The sequence below is a fragment of the Phocoena sinus genome, chromosome 2 (assembly GCF_008692025.1).
Source record: "Phocoena sinus isolate mPhoSin1 chromosome 2, mPhoSin1.pri, whole genome shotgun sequence".
NCBI lineage: Eukaryota > Metazoa > Chordata > Mammalia > Artiodactyla > Phocoenidae > Phocoena > Phocoena sinus.
Genome location: NC_045764.1, coordinates 170,078,057 through 170,090,935, shown reverse-complemented (window position 1 = coordinate 170,090,935; position 12,879 = coordinate 170,078,057). Strand labels below are relative to the sequence as shown.

At 36.6% G+C, this 12,879-nt stretch overlaps 1 protein-coding gene across 22 annotated transcripts in view; it reads right to left on the bottom strand.

Annotated features, from left to right (window-relative positions):
- PAPOLA (poly(A) polymerase alpha) overlaps positions 1-12,879 on the bottom strand; it is a 57,172-nt gene that overhangs the window by 31,766 nt on the left and 12,527 nt on the right. For 11 of the 22 annotated variants that reach the window (XM_032624965.1, XM_032624966.1, XM_032624946.1 and 8 more), the window contains 5 exons: positions 10,557-10,742; positions 9,984-10,050; positions 5,479-5,560; positions 3,734-3,843; positions 3,227-3,280 (listed from right to left, as the gene is read on the bottom strand). Coding sequence is in view for 17 of the 22 variants with exons in the window: in XM_032624946.1 (XP_032480837.1) it covers positions 3,227-3,280; positions 3,734-3,843; positions 5,479-5,560; positions 9,984-10,050; positions 10,557-10,742 (499 nt within the window). In the remaining 5 variants the exon portion in view is untranslated. Of the gene's footprint in view, positions 1-1,757; positions 1,813-3,226; positions 3,281-3,733; positions 3,844-5,478; positions 8,926-9,983; positions 10,051-10,556; positions 10,743-12,879 lie in introns of those variants that run through there. The other 11 variants (XM_032624950.1, XM_032624951.1, XM_032624958.1 and 8 more) reach the window with 3 other exon arrangements.

Sequence of the window (12,879 nt, the reverse complement as noted above, 5' to 3'; positions counted from 1 at the left end):
TCTTTAAAAAAGAAAACACTTATTAACTCCTTAAGACCAGGATCTTCTCATCAGCTGTTAACATGACAACACCTCCAAAAGTTCAAACAAAATTCTTACCACAGGTATTTTAACCAGATGTTAAAACATGGTAATACTAAATAAACAGAACTTGTATAAATAGCTACTTGTCATTTTAATCATACTAAGTTTAATATACTAAGTTTGCTAAATGCAGATATACTGGATTACTTAAAACTAACTGCTTAGTTCTCCACCTATATGAACTGTGAATTATATCCTAAAAGGTGCTCAAATATAAGGCCAATATGGTTATATGTAGCCCAAATAAACCTGTCAGTAAAAAGGGAACTTCTTATATTTAAGAACTTATGTATCTATAATATTCCAGTCTGTTTCTCCAACTTAGTTTTGACTAAATAGAAACAAAACAAAAACTGGCTAATTTTGAAGACTCATAGAATGCAACTGACAAAATTGTTTTTTTCCTTTTTTTCAAGGAAAGGTTGGGGGCAAAAGAAATTTGGCACAGATTCGGTAATTATTCCTGAGGGTCTGATTTCATGGTTCCAATCTTTGAATGCTGCTAGAGAAACAAGCCTTTTATAAGATCACTTTAAAAATCAGTATTTTATATTTGCAAACGAAGCAACTGACAAAGGATTAATAAAATATAAATAAAATATACAAGCAGCTCATGCAGCTCAATATCAAAAAAACAAACAACCCAATCCAAAAATGGGCAGAAGACCTAAACAGACATTTCTCCAAAGAAGATATACAGATCACTAATCATTAGAAAAAGGGAAATCAAAACTACAATGAGATATCACCTCACACTGGTCAGAATGGCCATCACCAACAAATCTACAAACAATAAATGCTGGAGAGGGTGTGGAGAAAAGGGAACCCTCTTGCACTGTTGGTGGGAATGTAAACTGATACAGCCACTATGGAGAACAGTATGGAGGTTCCTTAAAAAACTAAAAATAGAACTACCATACGACCCAGCAATCCCACTACTGGGCATATACCCTGAGAAAACCATAATTCAAAAAGAGTCATGTACCACAATGTTCACTGCAGCACTATTCACAATAGCCAGGACATGGAAGCAACCTAAGTGTCCATCAATGGATGAATGGATAAAGAAGATGCGGCACATATGTACAATGGAATATTACTCAGCCATAAAAAGAAATGAAATTGAGTTATTTGTAGCGAGGCGGATGGACCTAGAGTCTGTCACACAGAGTGAAGTAAGTCAGAAAGAGAAAAACACTGTATGCTAACACATATATATGGGGGGAAAAAAGGTTCTGAAGAACCTAGGGGCAGGACAGGAACAAAGACACAGACGTAGAGAATGAACTTGAGGATACCTGGAGGGGGAAGGGTAACCTGAGACGAAGTGAGAGAGTGGCATGGACATATATACACTACCAAATGTAAAACAGATATCTAGTGGGAAGGAGCTGCATAGCATAGGGAGATCAACTGGGTGCTTTGTGACCACCTAGAGGGGTGGGATAGGGAGGGTGGGAGGGAGATACAAGAGGGAGGAGATAGGGGGATATATGTATATGTATAGCTGACTCACTTTGTTATACAGCAGAAACTAACACACCATTGTAAAGCAATTATACTCCAAAAAAGATGTTAAAAAAAAATCTGTATTTTAAGAGCTTGCTGTGAAAAATCATTTAAACATGCACCTACAAGACAGGAAAAGATTGTACATTTACACAAATAAGTACCTGTGGTATAGCCTAAATTTTCCAATGATACACATTCCAAAATCCAGCATTGCCCCTAATTTAGACAGAAATAAAGACTATATGCTCACAGAAAAAAAAAAAAAAAAAAAAAAAAACCCAGGTAACTCAAAAAGCAACTCAGTAATAACAAGCACATTAAATATTTCTAGTAACCATTTGACTTTTATCTCCATCCTGAAAAGTTTACACAATTGAGTTGGTTCTCCACCCCCAAAAATCTCCCCTTTGTTGGTTAATGTTCTTTTTGGGAAAAAAAGGCATCACCTACATTATGGTTGTTTTATATTTATTTAAACACTGACAGTAAATCAAAGCTGCCTGAACTTGATAATCCTTTACTAAATTTAACATCTTATGTCTACTTATTAAGATTACACATATTTCATAGAAGATAGAGTTGGGCACCTTATGCAACAATTATAGAAACCACTTTTTTTGTAGAACAATGAAGTATTATTCTTCCATTTCTGAAATTTTATAACCGTCATTATTACTATGAGTGACTTTCCAGCACCATTATATATGGCAGAAGTAACATAAATAACTAAAGTTGCTTCAGGGTCAGCTTTGTTACAACTACTTTCATTTGTTACAACTACTTTCATTACACACATTGAAAACATCAAACAGAACTGCACATCATCTCAAGAACCTGAACTCAGAGCTTCCCTGGTGGTGGCATGGTGGTTAAGAATCCGCCTGTCAAAAAAAAGAATCCGCCTGCCAATGCAGGGGACACGGGTTCAAGCCCCTCGTCCGGGAAGATCCCACATGCCGCAGAGCAACTAAGTCCGTGTGCCACAACTACTGAGCGCATGCCCCAACTACTGAGCCTGTATGCTACAACTACTAAAGCCTGCATGTGGAGCCCGTGCTCCACAACAAGAGAAGCCACCGCACCGTAACGAAGAGTAGCCCCTGCTTGCCACGACTAGAGAAAGCCCGCGTGCAGCAACAAAGACCCAAAGCAGCCAAAAATAAAAACAAACAAATAAATAAATTTATAAATAAATTTAAAAAAAAGAATCTGAGCTCATATATCCTTCCCTATCAGAAAATATTTCAGCATACATGACATCAGGTCACAATTTTCTCTCAACTCTTAAATATTTAATTTAAATGAAGCCAAAGTTCCACTTGCAAAAATATATTACCTTAAGGAGACTAAAAGCATATAAAATCTGCATATGGAAAAACTATCAGTTAAGCTGTTCTGTAGCAGCCATTTCACAGTCAGTACATTTCTGTCTATATTTTAACTCCTGGTTTCACTAGGCTCTTTTTTAAAAGAGACTACAAAGAATAGGCTGTCACTTCCATTTCAAAAAAAACTTAATTAGTATTAATATCATACCAACTCACCAATTATAAACCTTTGAAATAAATCAAGTTTTTAACCGACACCTATCAAAATAACACACAGTAAGAACTGTCTATTTGAACCTTACCTCTATCCCATCAAAACATAGTTTGATAACTGGTACAAATGCCTCTTCAACAGCCTGTGGGAAAATTTAAAAATCAGTGTCTCTGAAAGTATACCTTAGGGCTACACTAGCTTTAGTGCTCTTAAATGAATGCAGTACTGACATTGCTTAAACATAATTTACCACAACACCTGACACAGACTAGGTTCTCAGCAAACAGGTTTAAGACTCGAGAATCCTAAGTCGCACAAGCCTAGGTTCAAATTCTTGATCTCTGCCACTCGGATATGTGATGGTGGCCAAGTTGCTTATTTACTTTGTTTGCCTCATTTCCTACTCTGTACATGAGATTACAGATTTATGATTTTAGACTGCTGTAAAGAATAAAATGCAAGCATACACATTAAGCTTAAAAGGGTCTGGCAAATTGCAAGAGTTCAATAAATTAATGGCTATACCATAAAACTCACTCAATTGACTAAACTGATTTTTATAACTCCTCCCCTTTCACTCTGAACATTTACGCACTCTTAAATCTTTTACTTCTTCCTGTAATTTCAACTTATCATAGAACGAGGTGAAAAAGTCACTTCGATCGACATGTCTTGGTGCAACACACAACGCATCAATATCGGCACCTAAAAAAAAAATTAAGCCCATCAACCACTAGTTATCATTACAAGAAAATTATTTTGCATCTTATCATGGCAGTATTTGATGTTGAAAACCTGTTAATGTTACACTGACGAGCCTCTAAATGCACCCCTCTCCTTAAAAAAAAAATTACCTGTCAGTATAAGAAAAACATGACCCTAATCAATGGGATATATTTTTTCCTGCAGCATCTTCTATTTGTAGTGGCCCAGGTGAACTGGGAGTCAAAGAAAGGTGACTCAGATAGGAACTCTTATGGTAAGAGAGGCAATTATGCAAGAATACACCCAACACCTTGGTGTCCTTAGTCACAGCCATGTTCATTAGTGAAACAAAAAAATACAGTTATCATCTATACATTGTGACTGGTGCTTCCAGGCTCCTACCTGCACCTAAATGGGACCTATGCATTTCAAGAAGGACCAATGGCAAGAATCCAAAGAGGCAGACCATGGTAAGAACAGTTGTTATTAATTTAGTGCTTGATAGGAGGCCAGCACTGAGTACATAGGGAGAGCACAAAAAAGATGATTAAAATCAATAACTGGGATCATAAAAAGAAGAGATCAATATGGAATCTGGTCAACATAATCATTTTCCTAAAAGACTCAATAGCTGAGGCACTAACTCTGAAGGCTGTTTATCTGGCATATTCATGAAGGGGGAGAAGGGCATACAGTTCACAGGACACATCAAAAGCAAATGTACTACTTCCAGCACAGAGTAGTGGGAGATGGGGAGAAGTAATAATGCCACAACAGAGAGAACCAGAGACTGGCAGATACTTTTAACAGAGGCTAGTGGCTAATGGTTGAAGAGTACAGCCTCAGACTGCCAGAGTTAGAATCCTAGCTCTGCCAGGAGATGGCTGGGAGCAACTGTTCAAGCTGTATTGCCTTTTTAAGTCTCAGACTCCTCTACTTGTTACATAAGAATAAATAAGATTATGAAGACCAAAAGATTACTAACTATGCTCAGTAAAAAAGAAAGAGTTCAGTAATACTCTCTGCCAGGATAACATTCTTATTGTACATCTACTTACACGGGGAACTACCAGTGTAACTAAGAAAGTATTATTAGTGATTGTTACTGTGTTGCAGATACACATTTTTTTGGTTTGTTTTTTCCTCAACTACATTTCATGACTATAATACAGATTTTCTTCAAGCTTTACTTCATTTTTCTTCTGATTTCCAGAAGAAGACATCATTATTTTAATATCATTTTCTTCTGATATTCTTCAGGTAGAGGAAATGATATACAGAGCAGCACTGTCCAAAATAACTCCCCAAGGGGAAAAGTGTTCTTCATGCGCACTTTCCAGTACGGCAGCCACTAACCATATGTGATTATTTAACAATGAAAACGTGGCTACTACTACTGAGAAACTGAATTTTTTATTTTACTTAATACTGCATTGGAGGGCACAGGGATGAAAGGTATCATTTTATATCTTTCTTCTTTTACCAAATTTAGGCTCCCTGAAGTCATCTCTTCCATGCAAACCTAATCTGTATAATACACTGCAAGTAACTGAGATGGATGTGTCATTATAATTTTTAAAAAATTAAAGAAGTATTCCTTCTCAAGATAATTAAAACAATATAAACAATATTTACCTTTTGTATGTACTCCTAATCTATAAGATCCAAATGTAAATATTTTTCCACCAACATTTTCAATTACAGATTGTGGAAGATTCTGTTGAAGCAAACAAAAAATAGTTATTTTGCCAGTGGAGCACAAAGGTAACTATTTCAAATAACACATTTAAAAAAAAAAAAACCAAGTAAGATTTCTATGCAAATTTATATAGAGGGTAAACAAACTATAAGCTCTACAAAATACCAGGCCTTTACAGATCAACCTAACTTGAAATTTAAGCAATTTTCAACTTTCAATTAGTGTTAGAATTTTGCCACATTTTTGGAAACTGCTACAAAGACTGTGGTAGAGGAGATCACGTGATTCCACAGAAGCAATGTTAGAATCAGAAATTTTATTCATGATAAGGTGCTGCATAAATCATGAATGTTAGAATATAACAAAAACACATTCTGATTGCTTAAAAGACTGTATTCAGTGATTATACCAAATATGTCGCAGTACATTAGACTATAATTTTACTGTATCAAAAGTGACTTTAAGGCCAATAAGGCTACGTTTAATAGTTTAGTAGGCGTTAGTGGGATGATTTTGAGCAGAACTAAACTTATTGATGATTTCTTAGAGTAAAAACACCAGGAATGAGGAGAAAGGAAAGCACTTAAAAATCATCTTTCTGACCCTGGTATGACTATAAAGTACTATGGAGAATACGTTTAACCACCCTTGGTGGTAAGGATAATGTCTGTCCACAAAAAAAAAAAACACCAAATCTTAATGTGTGCTAGATCAATGTTTCTCTTTACTTTCTAATTCCTCAGTAAAGTCTTACTCAGTAGCAGAACATAAAAGAGACCACTCTTCCCCACCACCCTCCCAAAGTGACATAAATTGTTACTTCATATTCCAACAACCCTAAAAATAAATTGTAAAAGGCTCAGGGGATTCCCTTGTTTTTTAAGGGCACACTTAATCATCACTTATAGAAAACAGGCAATCTAAATGTGTAGTATTGCATTTTTTAAAAGGAGACACCACCATCTCTTCCGATGTTTAGATATTTTAAAAACCACTTGTACAGTTGGCTTGGTTATTTAAGTTAAGCCAGCAAGGTGTGTACAGAAATATGCCTACAAAGGAAGATAGGAAAAAACTACCTGAGAACGATGTTCTGTGGACATCTCTAGTAAAATACAAATCTTTCGGATAAGCGCTCTCCAGGAGAACTGTCCAATACAGTAGGCACTAGCTATATTTCACTACCACTTGAAATGTAGCTAGGGTGGCTGAGGAGCTGAATGTTTAATTTTAGTTAATTTAAACTGAAATAGCCAAGTGTGGCTGGTGGCTACTGTATTAGACATTAGTATGTTTATAGCTATTACAGTTGTAACCCAGAAATTAAGATTTCTTAATTAACATCACAGAAGAACTTTTCAATTGCAAATCTTTTTTAAGTCTCAGGATATTAGATGGCAAACAAATCAAACAACTTAAATAAAATTCATATTTTATATAAATTTTCCCCAAAATATTATAAATTAATTGTAACTATACATCAAAAACCAGTGGTTCTTGGGACTTCCCTGGTGGTGCAGTGGTTAAGATTCCATGCTTCCACTGTAGGGGGCGCGGGTTCAATCCCTGGTCAGGGAACTAAAATCCCACATGCCACCCCCAAAAAAATCAGTGGTTTGCTACTGATTTAACTGGAGGTATTTTTGGTTGTCACAATCTGGGGAGACCAGACAGGCAGTGCATCTAGTTGGAAGAGTGCTGCTTAACAGCTTCCAGGACAGTCCCTAAAAAAGAAATATGTGAGGAATTCCCTGGTGGTCCAGTGGTTAGGACTCCACACTTTCACTGCCGAGGACACGGGTTCAATTCCCTGGTCAGGGAACTTAAGATCCCACAAGCCGCGCGGCGTGGCCAGAAATGAAAAAAATACGTGGTCCCAAAATATCAATAGTGTCAACATCAAGACATCCTGTATCAGGTCTTAAAGCCAAGCAGCTGAGGAAGAAATTCTCCCTAGGAAAACAGATATGAAAGATCAAACTTGTAGGGCTTCCCTGGTGGCGCAGTGGTTGAGAGTCCGCCTGCCGATTCAGGGGACACGGGTTCGTGCCCCAGTCCGGGAGGATCCCGCATGCCATGGAGCGGCTGGACCCGTGAGCCATGGCCGCTGAGCCTGCGCGTCCGGAGCCTGTTGCTCCACAATGGGAGAGGCCACAGCAGTGAGAGGCCCGCGTACCGCAAAAAAAAAAAAAAAAGATCAAACTTGTAAAGCCCCTAAAGTCCCACTCTCTAACCAATTTACTACCTACAGAGTTAGGCTACAGAGAAAAGAACACTGACAAATTTGATTAGGAATGAGCATTAATTTCATTAATCCAAATAATTTTTCTTACCCTCAAGAAAACCAGCAGGAAGAACTGTATCAAGAGTTACCAGATAGGGCTTCCCTGGTGGCACAGAGGTTACGAATCCGCCTGCCAATGCAGGGGACACGGGTTCGAGCCCTGGTCCAGGAAGATTCCACATGCCGCGGAGCAACTAAGCCCGTGCACCACAACTACTGGGCCTGCGCTCTAGAGTCCGCGAGCCACAACTGCTGAAGCCCGCACACCTAGAGCCCGTGCTCCGCAACAAGACAAGCCACCGCAATGAGAAGCCCACGCACCGCAAGGAAGAGTAGCCCCCGCTCGCCGCAACTACAGAAAACCCACACGCAGCAACGAAGACCCAACACAGCCAATTAATTAATTAATTATTAAAAATAGAATTACCAGTTAAAGAAACTAACCAGGCACTCAATTACTGAAACAAAACTATCAATGAGACAGTACTCGTTTCACATTAAATAAATCTAAGTTCTGGCCTTATAACAGTTTTCAACTTAAATGTCTAAGAAAAAGCCATTAAAAACAAAGCTGTGTTTCCTATGCAAGATTAAAGAATCACTAAGTTCAATAAATGAGTAAAAATACTTAAACCTGGACATCCTTTGCTCAGCTCAAAAAGAAATCCTTTTCAAAATATCATTTTTATCAAAATTCTATCAATGACAAACATGTAGTATACATGGAGTCCCCAGTTTAGAATATTCTGGCTGCTGAAGTTTTAATCAGTTGCTTTGAAATATATATACACTGCTTTAAGAAAACAGTATTATAAATTTGACTAAAGCCAGAAGACTTTAACTTACTTTTCTTCTACCTTGATACCTTCTCTTCAGGTTTTCTTCTACCTTTGGTTTTCTCCTACCTTGATACCTTCTCTCAGGTTTTCTTCTACCTTTGGTTCTCTTACCATCAATTTTTCAGCTGTATTATAGACTAAATACGCATTTTGTACTACCCTGGAAAAATGACCACTATTTACAGAGTTTTTAAAAAATGGCTTCTAAACACAACTTTACGAATACATTTCCAGAGAACAAACATATGGACACCAAGGGAAGAAAGTGGCTGGGGTGGGGGGTGGGGGTGAATTGGGAGATTGGGATTGACATATATACACTAATAAGTATAAAATACATAACTAATAAGAACCTGCTGTATAAAAAAATAAATAAAATAAAATTCAAAAAAACCACAAAACTACATTTCCTTTACCAGAAGCCTATTCATGGATTCAACAGTTGTATGATTTTCTTTTAAAAAGTTATTAGAAACTCAAAGAATGTTATTATAAAAAACTAAATAGATAATTCAGTTTGAGTCTAACATCTGAAGGCCTAAAAAATGCTCATCGTTGCAGAATTCCTTAAAAGGTAACAAGATTCTCAAATACTTAATAAACACGTTTAGTACATTTTTTTCCTAAGTGAAGCAAACGTTTTATCGAAATCAATTGTCAAACCACAATTTATCCAAATGACAATGCTACATTGTTCTTAAAAGAGTGGGCACAAATATGGCACAGACACAATCCAGCATCTATCAAAATACCATCTGTAAAGAACCTGACTTATTTCGTGCTGTGTGTGAATGTGGTCCAGCATATAAGGTAGACTCAAAACCAGTCAATTTTTTTTCTTGATAACATGAAAAACATTTCACTACTTTGCCTCAAAATTAAGCACACTCATCTGTCTGTAACAACCGTGTTTAATACATTTTTTAAAGCACCTTTTGAGGGAAACATTATTTCTGTAAAGCATGTAAGTAATTACTGAGCTTTGAAGTGTTACAACCAAAAGTATTTATAAAATCACTGAATTCAGTTCAGTTTTTCCTGCTTTCAAAATAGCTATGTACCGGGACCTTCCTGGCGGTCCAGTGGTTAAGACTCTGCCCAATGCAGAGGACTCGAGTTTGATCCCTGGCTGGGGGACTAAGATCCCACATGCTGCATGGTATGGCCAAAAAAAACCCCCCAAAAAGCTAGATACCAAATACAAATTCTGCTGTCAACAGTCTAAAACACATTCCACATTCAAGACTCTAAATAGTTATATAAGACAATTGCTGCGTTCAGCTGGCCAATTACTTCCTATACAATTAAGTCACCTTACCTTGATTTCACTGATTTCTCGTATCCACTCTTTTACCAGGTTATTTAATTTTCCCAAAATTAAAATCCTGTTGATAGAGCAAAGATCAATCAAGTATCAAGTTGTTTGTTATTCTAGATCACTACTAATTAAAATGAAAAAGCTTTCAATAGGTGGCTTCCTAAATTTTAACCAGTCTTTAAGTTATCAGAAAGGAAGTTTATAGTGTTAGCTATGTAGGCACTGTTACACGGGGTGAGGCATTCCTCTAGCTTAGCAAGGCATTCCCCTTTCTCCTGACAATGCTGTAATACTATACTAACCAAAAGTATCACAAATCAAAATTAAGGGAATAGAACTTTATATAGATGAAAAGTTTTTTCTAGGTATCACTCTTGTTTGAAACAGACATATATTGGGGAGAATAATTCTGACTTGCTGAGTTCCTCAAAACTAGTTTATTATGTTAATAAAAAATAGTAACTTAAAAAAAGATATACATATACACTAATATGTATAAAATGAATAACTAATAAGAACCTACTGTATAAAAAAATAAAATTCAAAAAAAGAAAGATATATACACACACTGACCTGCGCTGCAGTTCCTCTTCCTCTTCAAAAACGCCAAAAGGCTTCAGAGTCTCAATTAGTTTCTGGGTAAGCAGGCAGTCAGTCTCCTTGGGGGCTGCTAAGCTGATGGGAGAGGTAATGCCATAGTGCTTCTGTGGCGGCTGTGTTTGCTGTGATCCCTGCGTTGTAACTGGACTGCAAACAGAACTGGATAAAATTACTGTCAAAAAATTTCTACAATTTAAAACTAATCAGATGACTAGAAAAAAATGCTTTAGTAAAATGCATTTCTAAACATAGCTGGTTCCCTGCCTTACCCCAAAAAACTTTCAATACATTTTGTTCGTTTTAAAACAAAAAGTAACACAAAAATTAAGTGATGAAAACATTAGTTCTCCTCCCACTCCAAGGATTTTAACTTTGTCACTATCTAAGTAAACTATAAATAAGAATCCAGATCAGGGAATTCCCTGGTGGCAAAGTGGTTAAGAATCCGCCTGCCAACACAGGGGACACAGGTTCGAGCCCTGGTCCGGGAAGATCCCACATGCTGAGAAGCAATTAAGGCCGTGCGCCACAACTACTGAAGCCCACATGCCTAGAGCCTGTGCTCCGCAGCAAGAGAAGCCACTGCAATGAGAAGCCTGCGCACCTCAACAAAGAGCAGCCTCCGCTTGCCACAACTAGAGAAAACCTACACGCAGCAACAAAGACCCAACGCAGACCCAAAAAAAAAAATCCAGATCAAATAAATTGCTAGAGAAAATGCAATCTAGGATATAGTGGACTTCTGAGAAATTTTACTTACTTCTTGAAAAGGAGCCAAAGTCTATTAAATTGTTATTTCTAAAGAGATGAGGATATATATAAAAACACTATTTCACCAATACAACAGACTCCCCAAATGGAATTTCACATCTGACGTGCAATGAATAAAACTCTAGAGAATGAGGCAAATAACATAAACGTAACTCGGAGGGGAGAACTGTATTCACACTAAGCTTGTTACAGAATTTCTGGTAAGAGGTTTACACTTCAACGATGACCAGTCAAAAGTTTTTCTGTTTTAAGAGTAATTCCTGATTTTTACAACCAACAGGTTTTTAATATAACTGGTGAAAAGGTATGGCATGCTCTAAAGAAAGGCTTTAGGAAATTAATCTGACTCAATTATTTTTTGGTGAAACCAATTCTTGTTTTCTTTTTCTCCCTTTTTATATCAATGGACAGGGACTCTAAAGATAAGCAGCACAATTATTAACTGAAAACTACCTGGTCAAATAACATACAGAACCAGGTAAGGACTAAGGAAGAAGCTAACATCTGAATCAGGTATTTGCCCCAAATTCTGTTCCTTAAGAAATAATTTGTACACACACACCCCTACTTTTTTTCAAGTTCTAAATATATATATATATATATATATATATATATATATATATATATATATATACTTTTAATTAAAGTGCAATAATCTACTAAAGCAATAAGATGCCAGAATCCCATGGCAGGTAAGTCCCATTATGTATTTACTACCTATCCCTGGGTTCTGGTTTATACTATGACTGCAGGACTACGTTTTATATTGTCTTCTGATATCAACAGAAAACCTAAGAATGCCAGGAAGCCCATAGTGTTTGTTACTAATTAGTCACTAGGCTGTAAAGCATTTAATCAATGCTTCCTAAACTAGTTATACATTGTCTCAATTTTAATTCAGATTTTATAGTAACATTTGCTGAATAAATATGAGTCAGATTTATTATCTCTTACAGCAATTAACTTACGTCTCATCACTTCCTCCTACTACTTTAAATCGCACAGCTATACAAGGCTATGGTGTTAATTCAGAGCTGTGGATCCACATGAGCACCAAGCATCCTCAAAAGACTAAATATCTTAATGTTCTATTTTTCAAATTTATGTAGCATCTCCCATGATTAGAATATACAAATTAACATTAAGTGTAAATGCATTCATAATATCTTGGTTAATACATATTTTCATCAATCAACAAATAGTTATCATCAGGTTCCACAAAGGTGACACCAAAAAGGTGGCCCTCAAAACTGCCTACCATTTCTTCACACCATGCTCTAATAGATTCCAGATAAATTATGTATTAAGTTTAAAAAAATACACTTAACACGTATCTTAGTATAATTATATTCTTGCATTGTTCATTGCTTCATGTGAGTTTCTCCAAGTAAACTATAGCCCTTCGTGACCACCCCAGGATTATGAACACTTTTTATAAATGATTTTAATATAAGTAGAGCCAGATATGAAAACAAGTGTAAAATCCTTTCTAGCTAGACTTGGTTCATGCAAGGAGAGCTTTCAA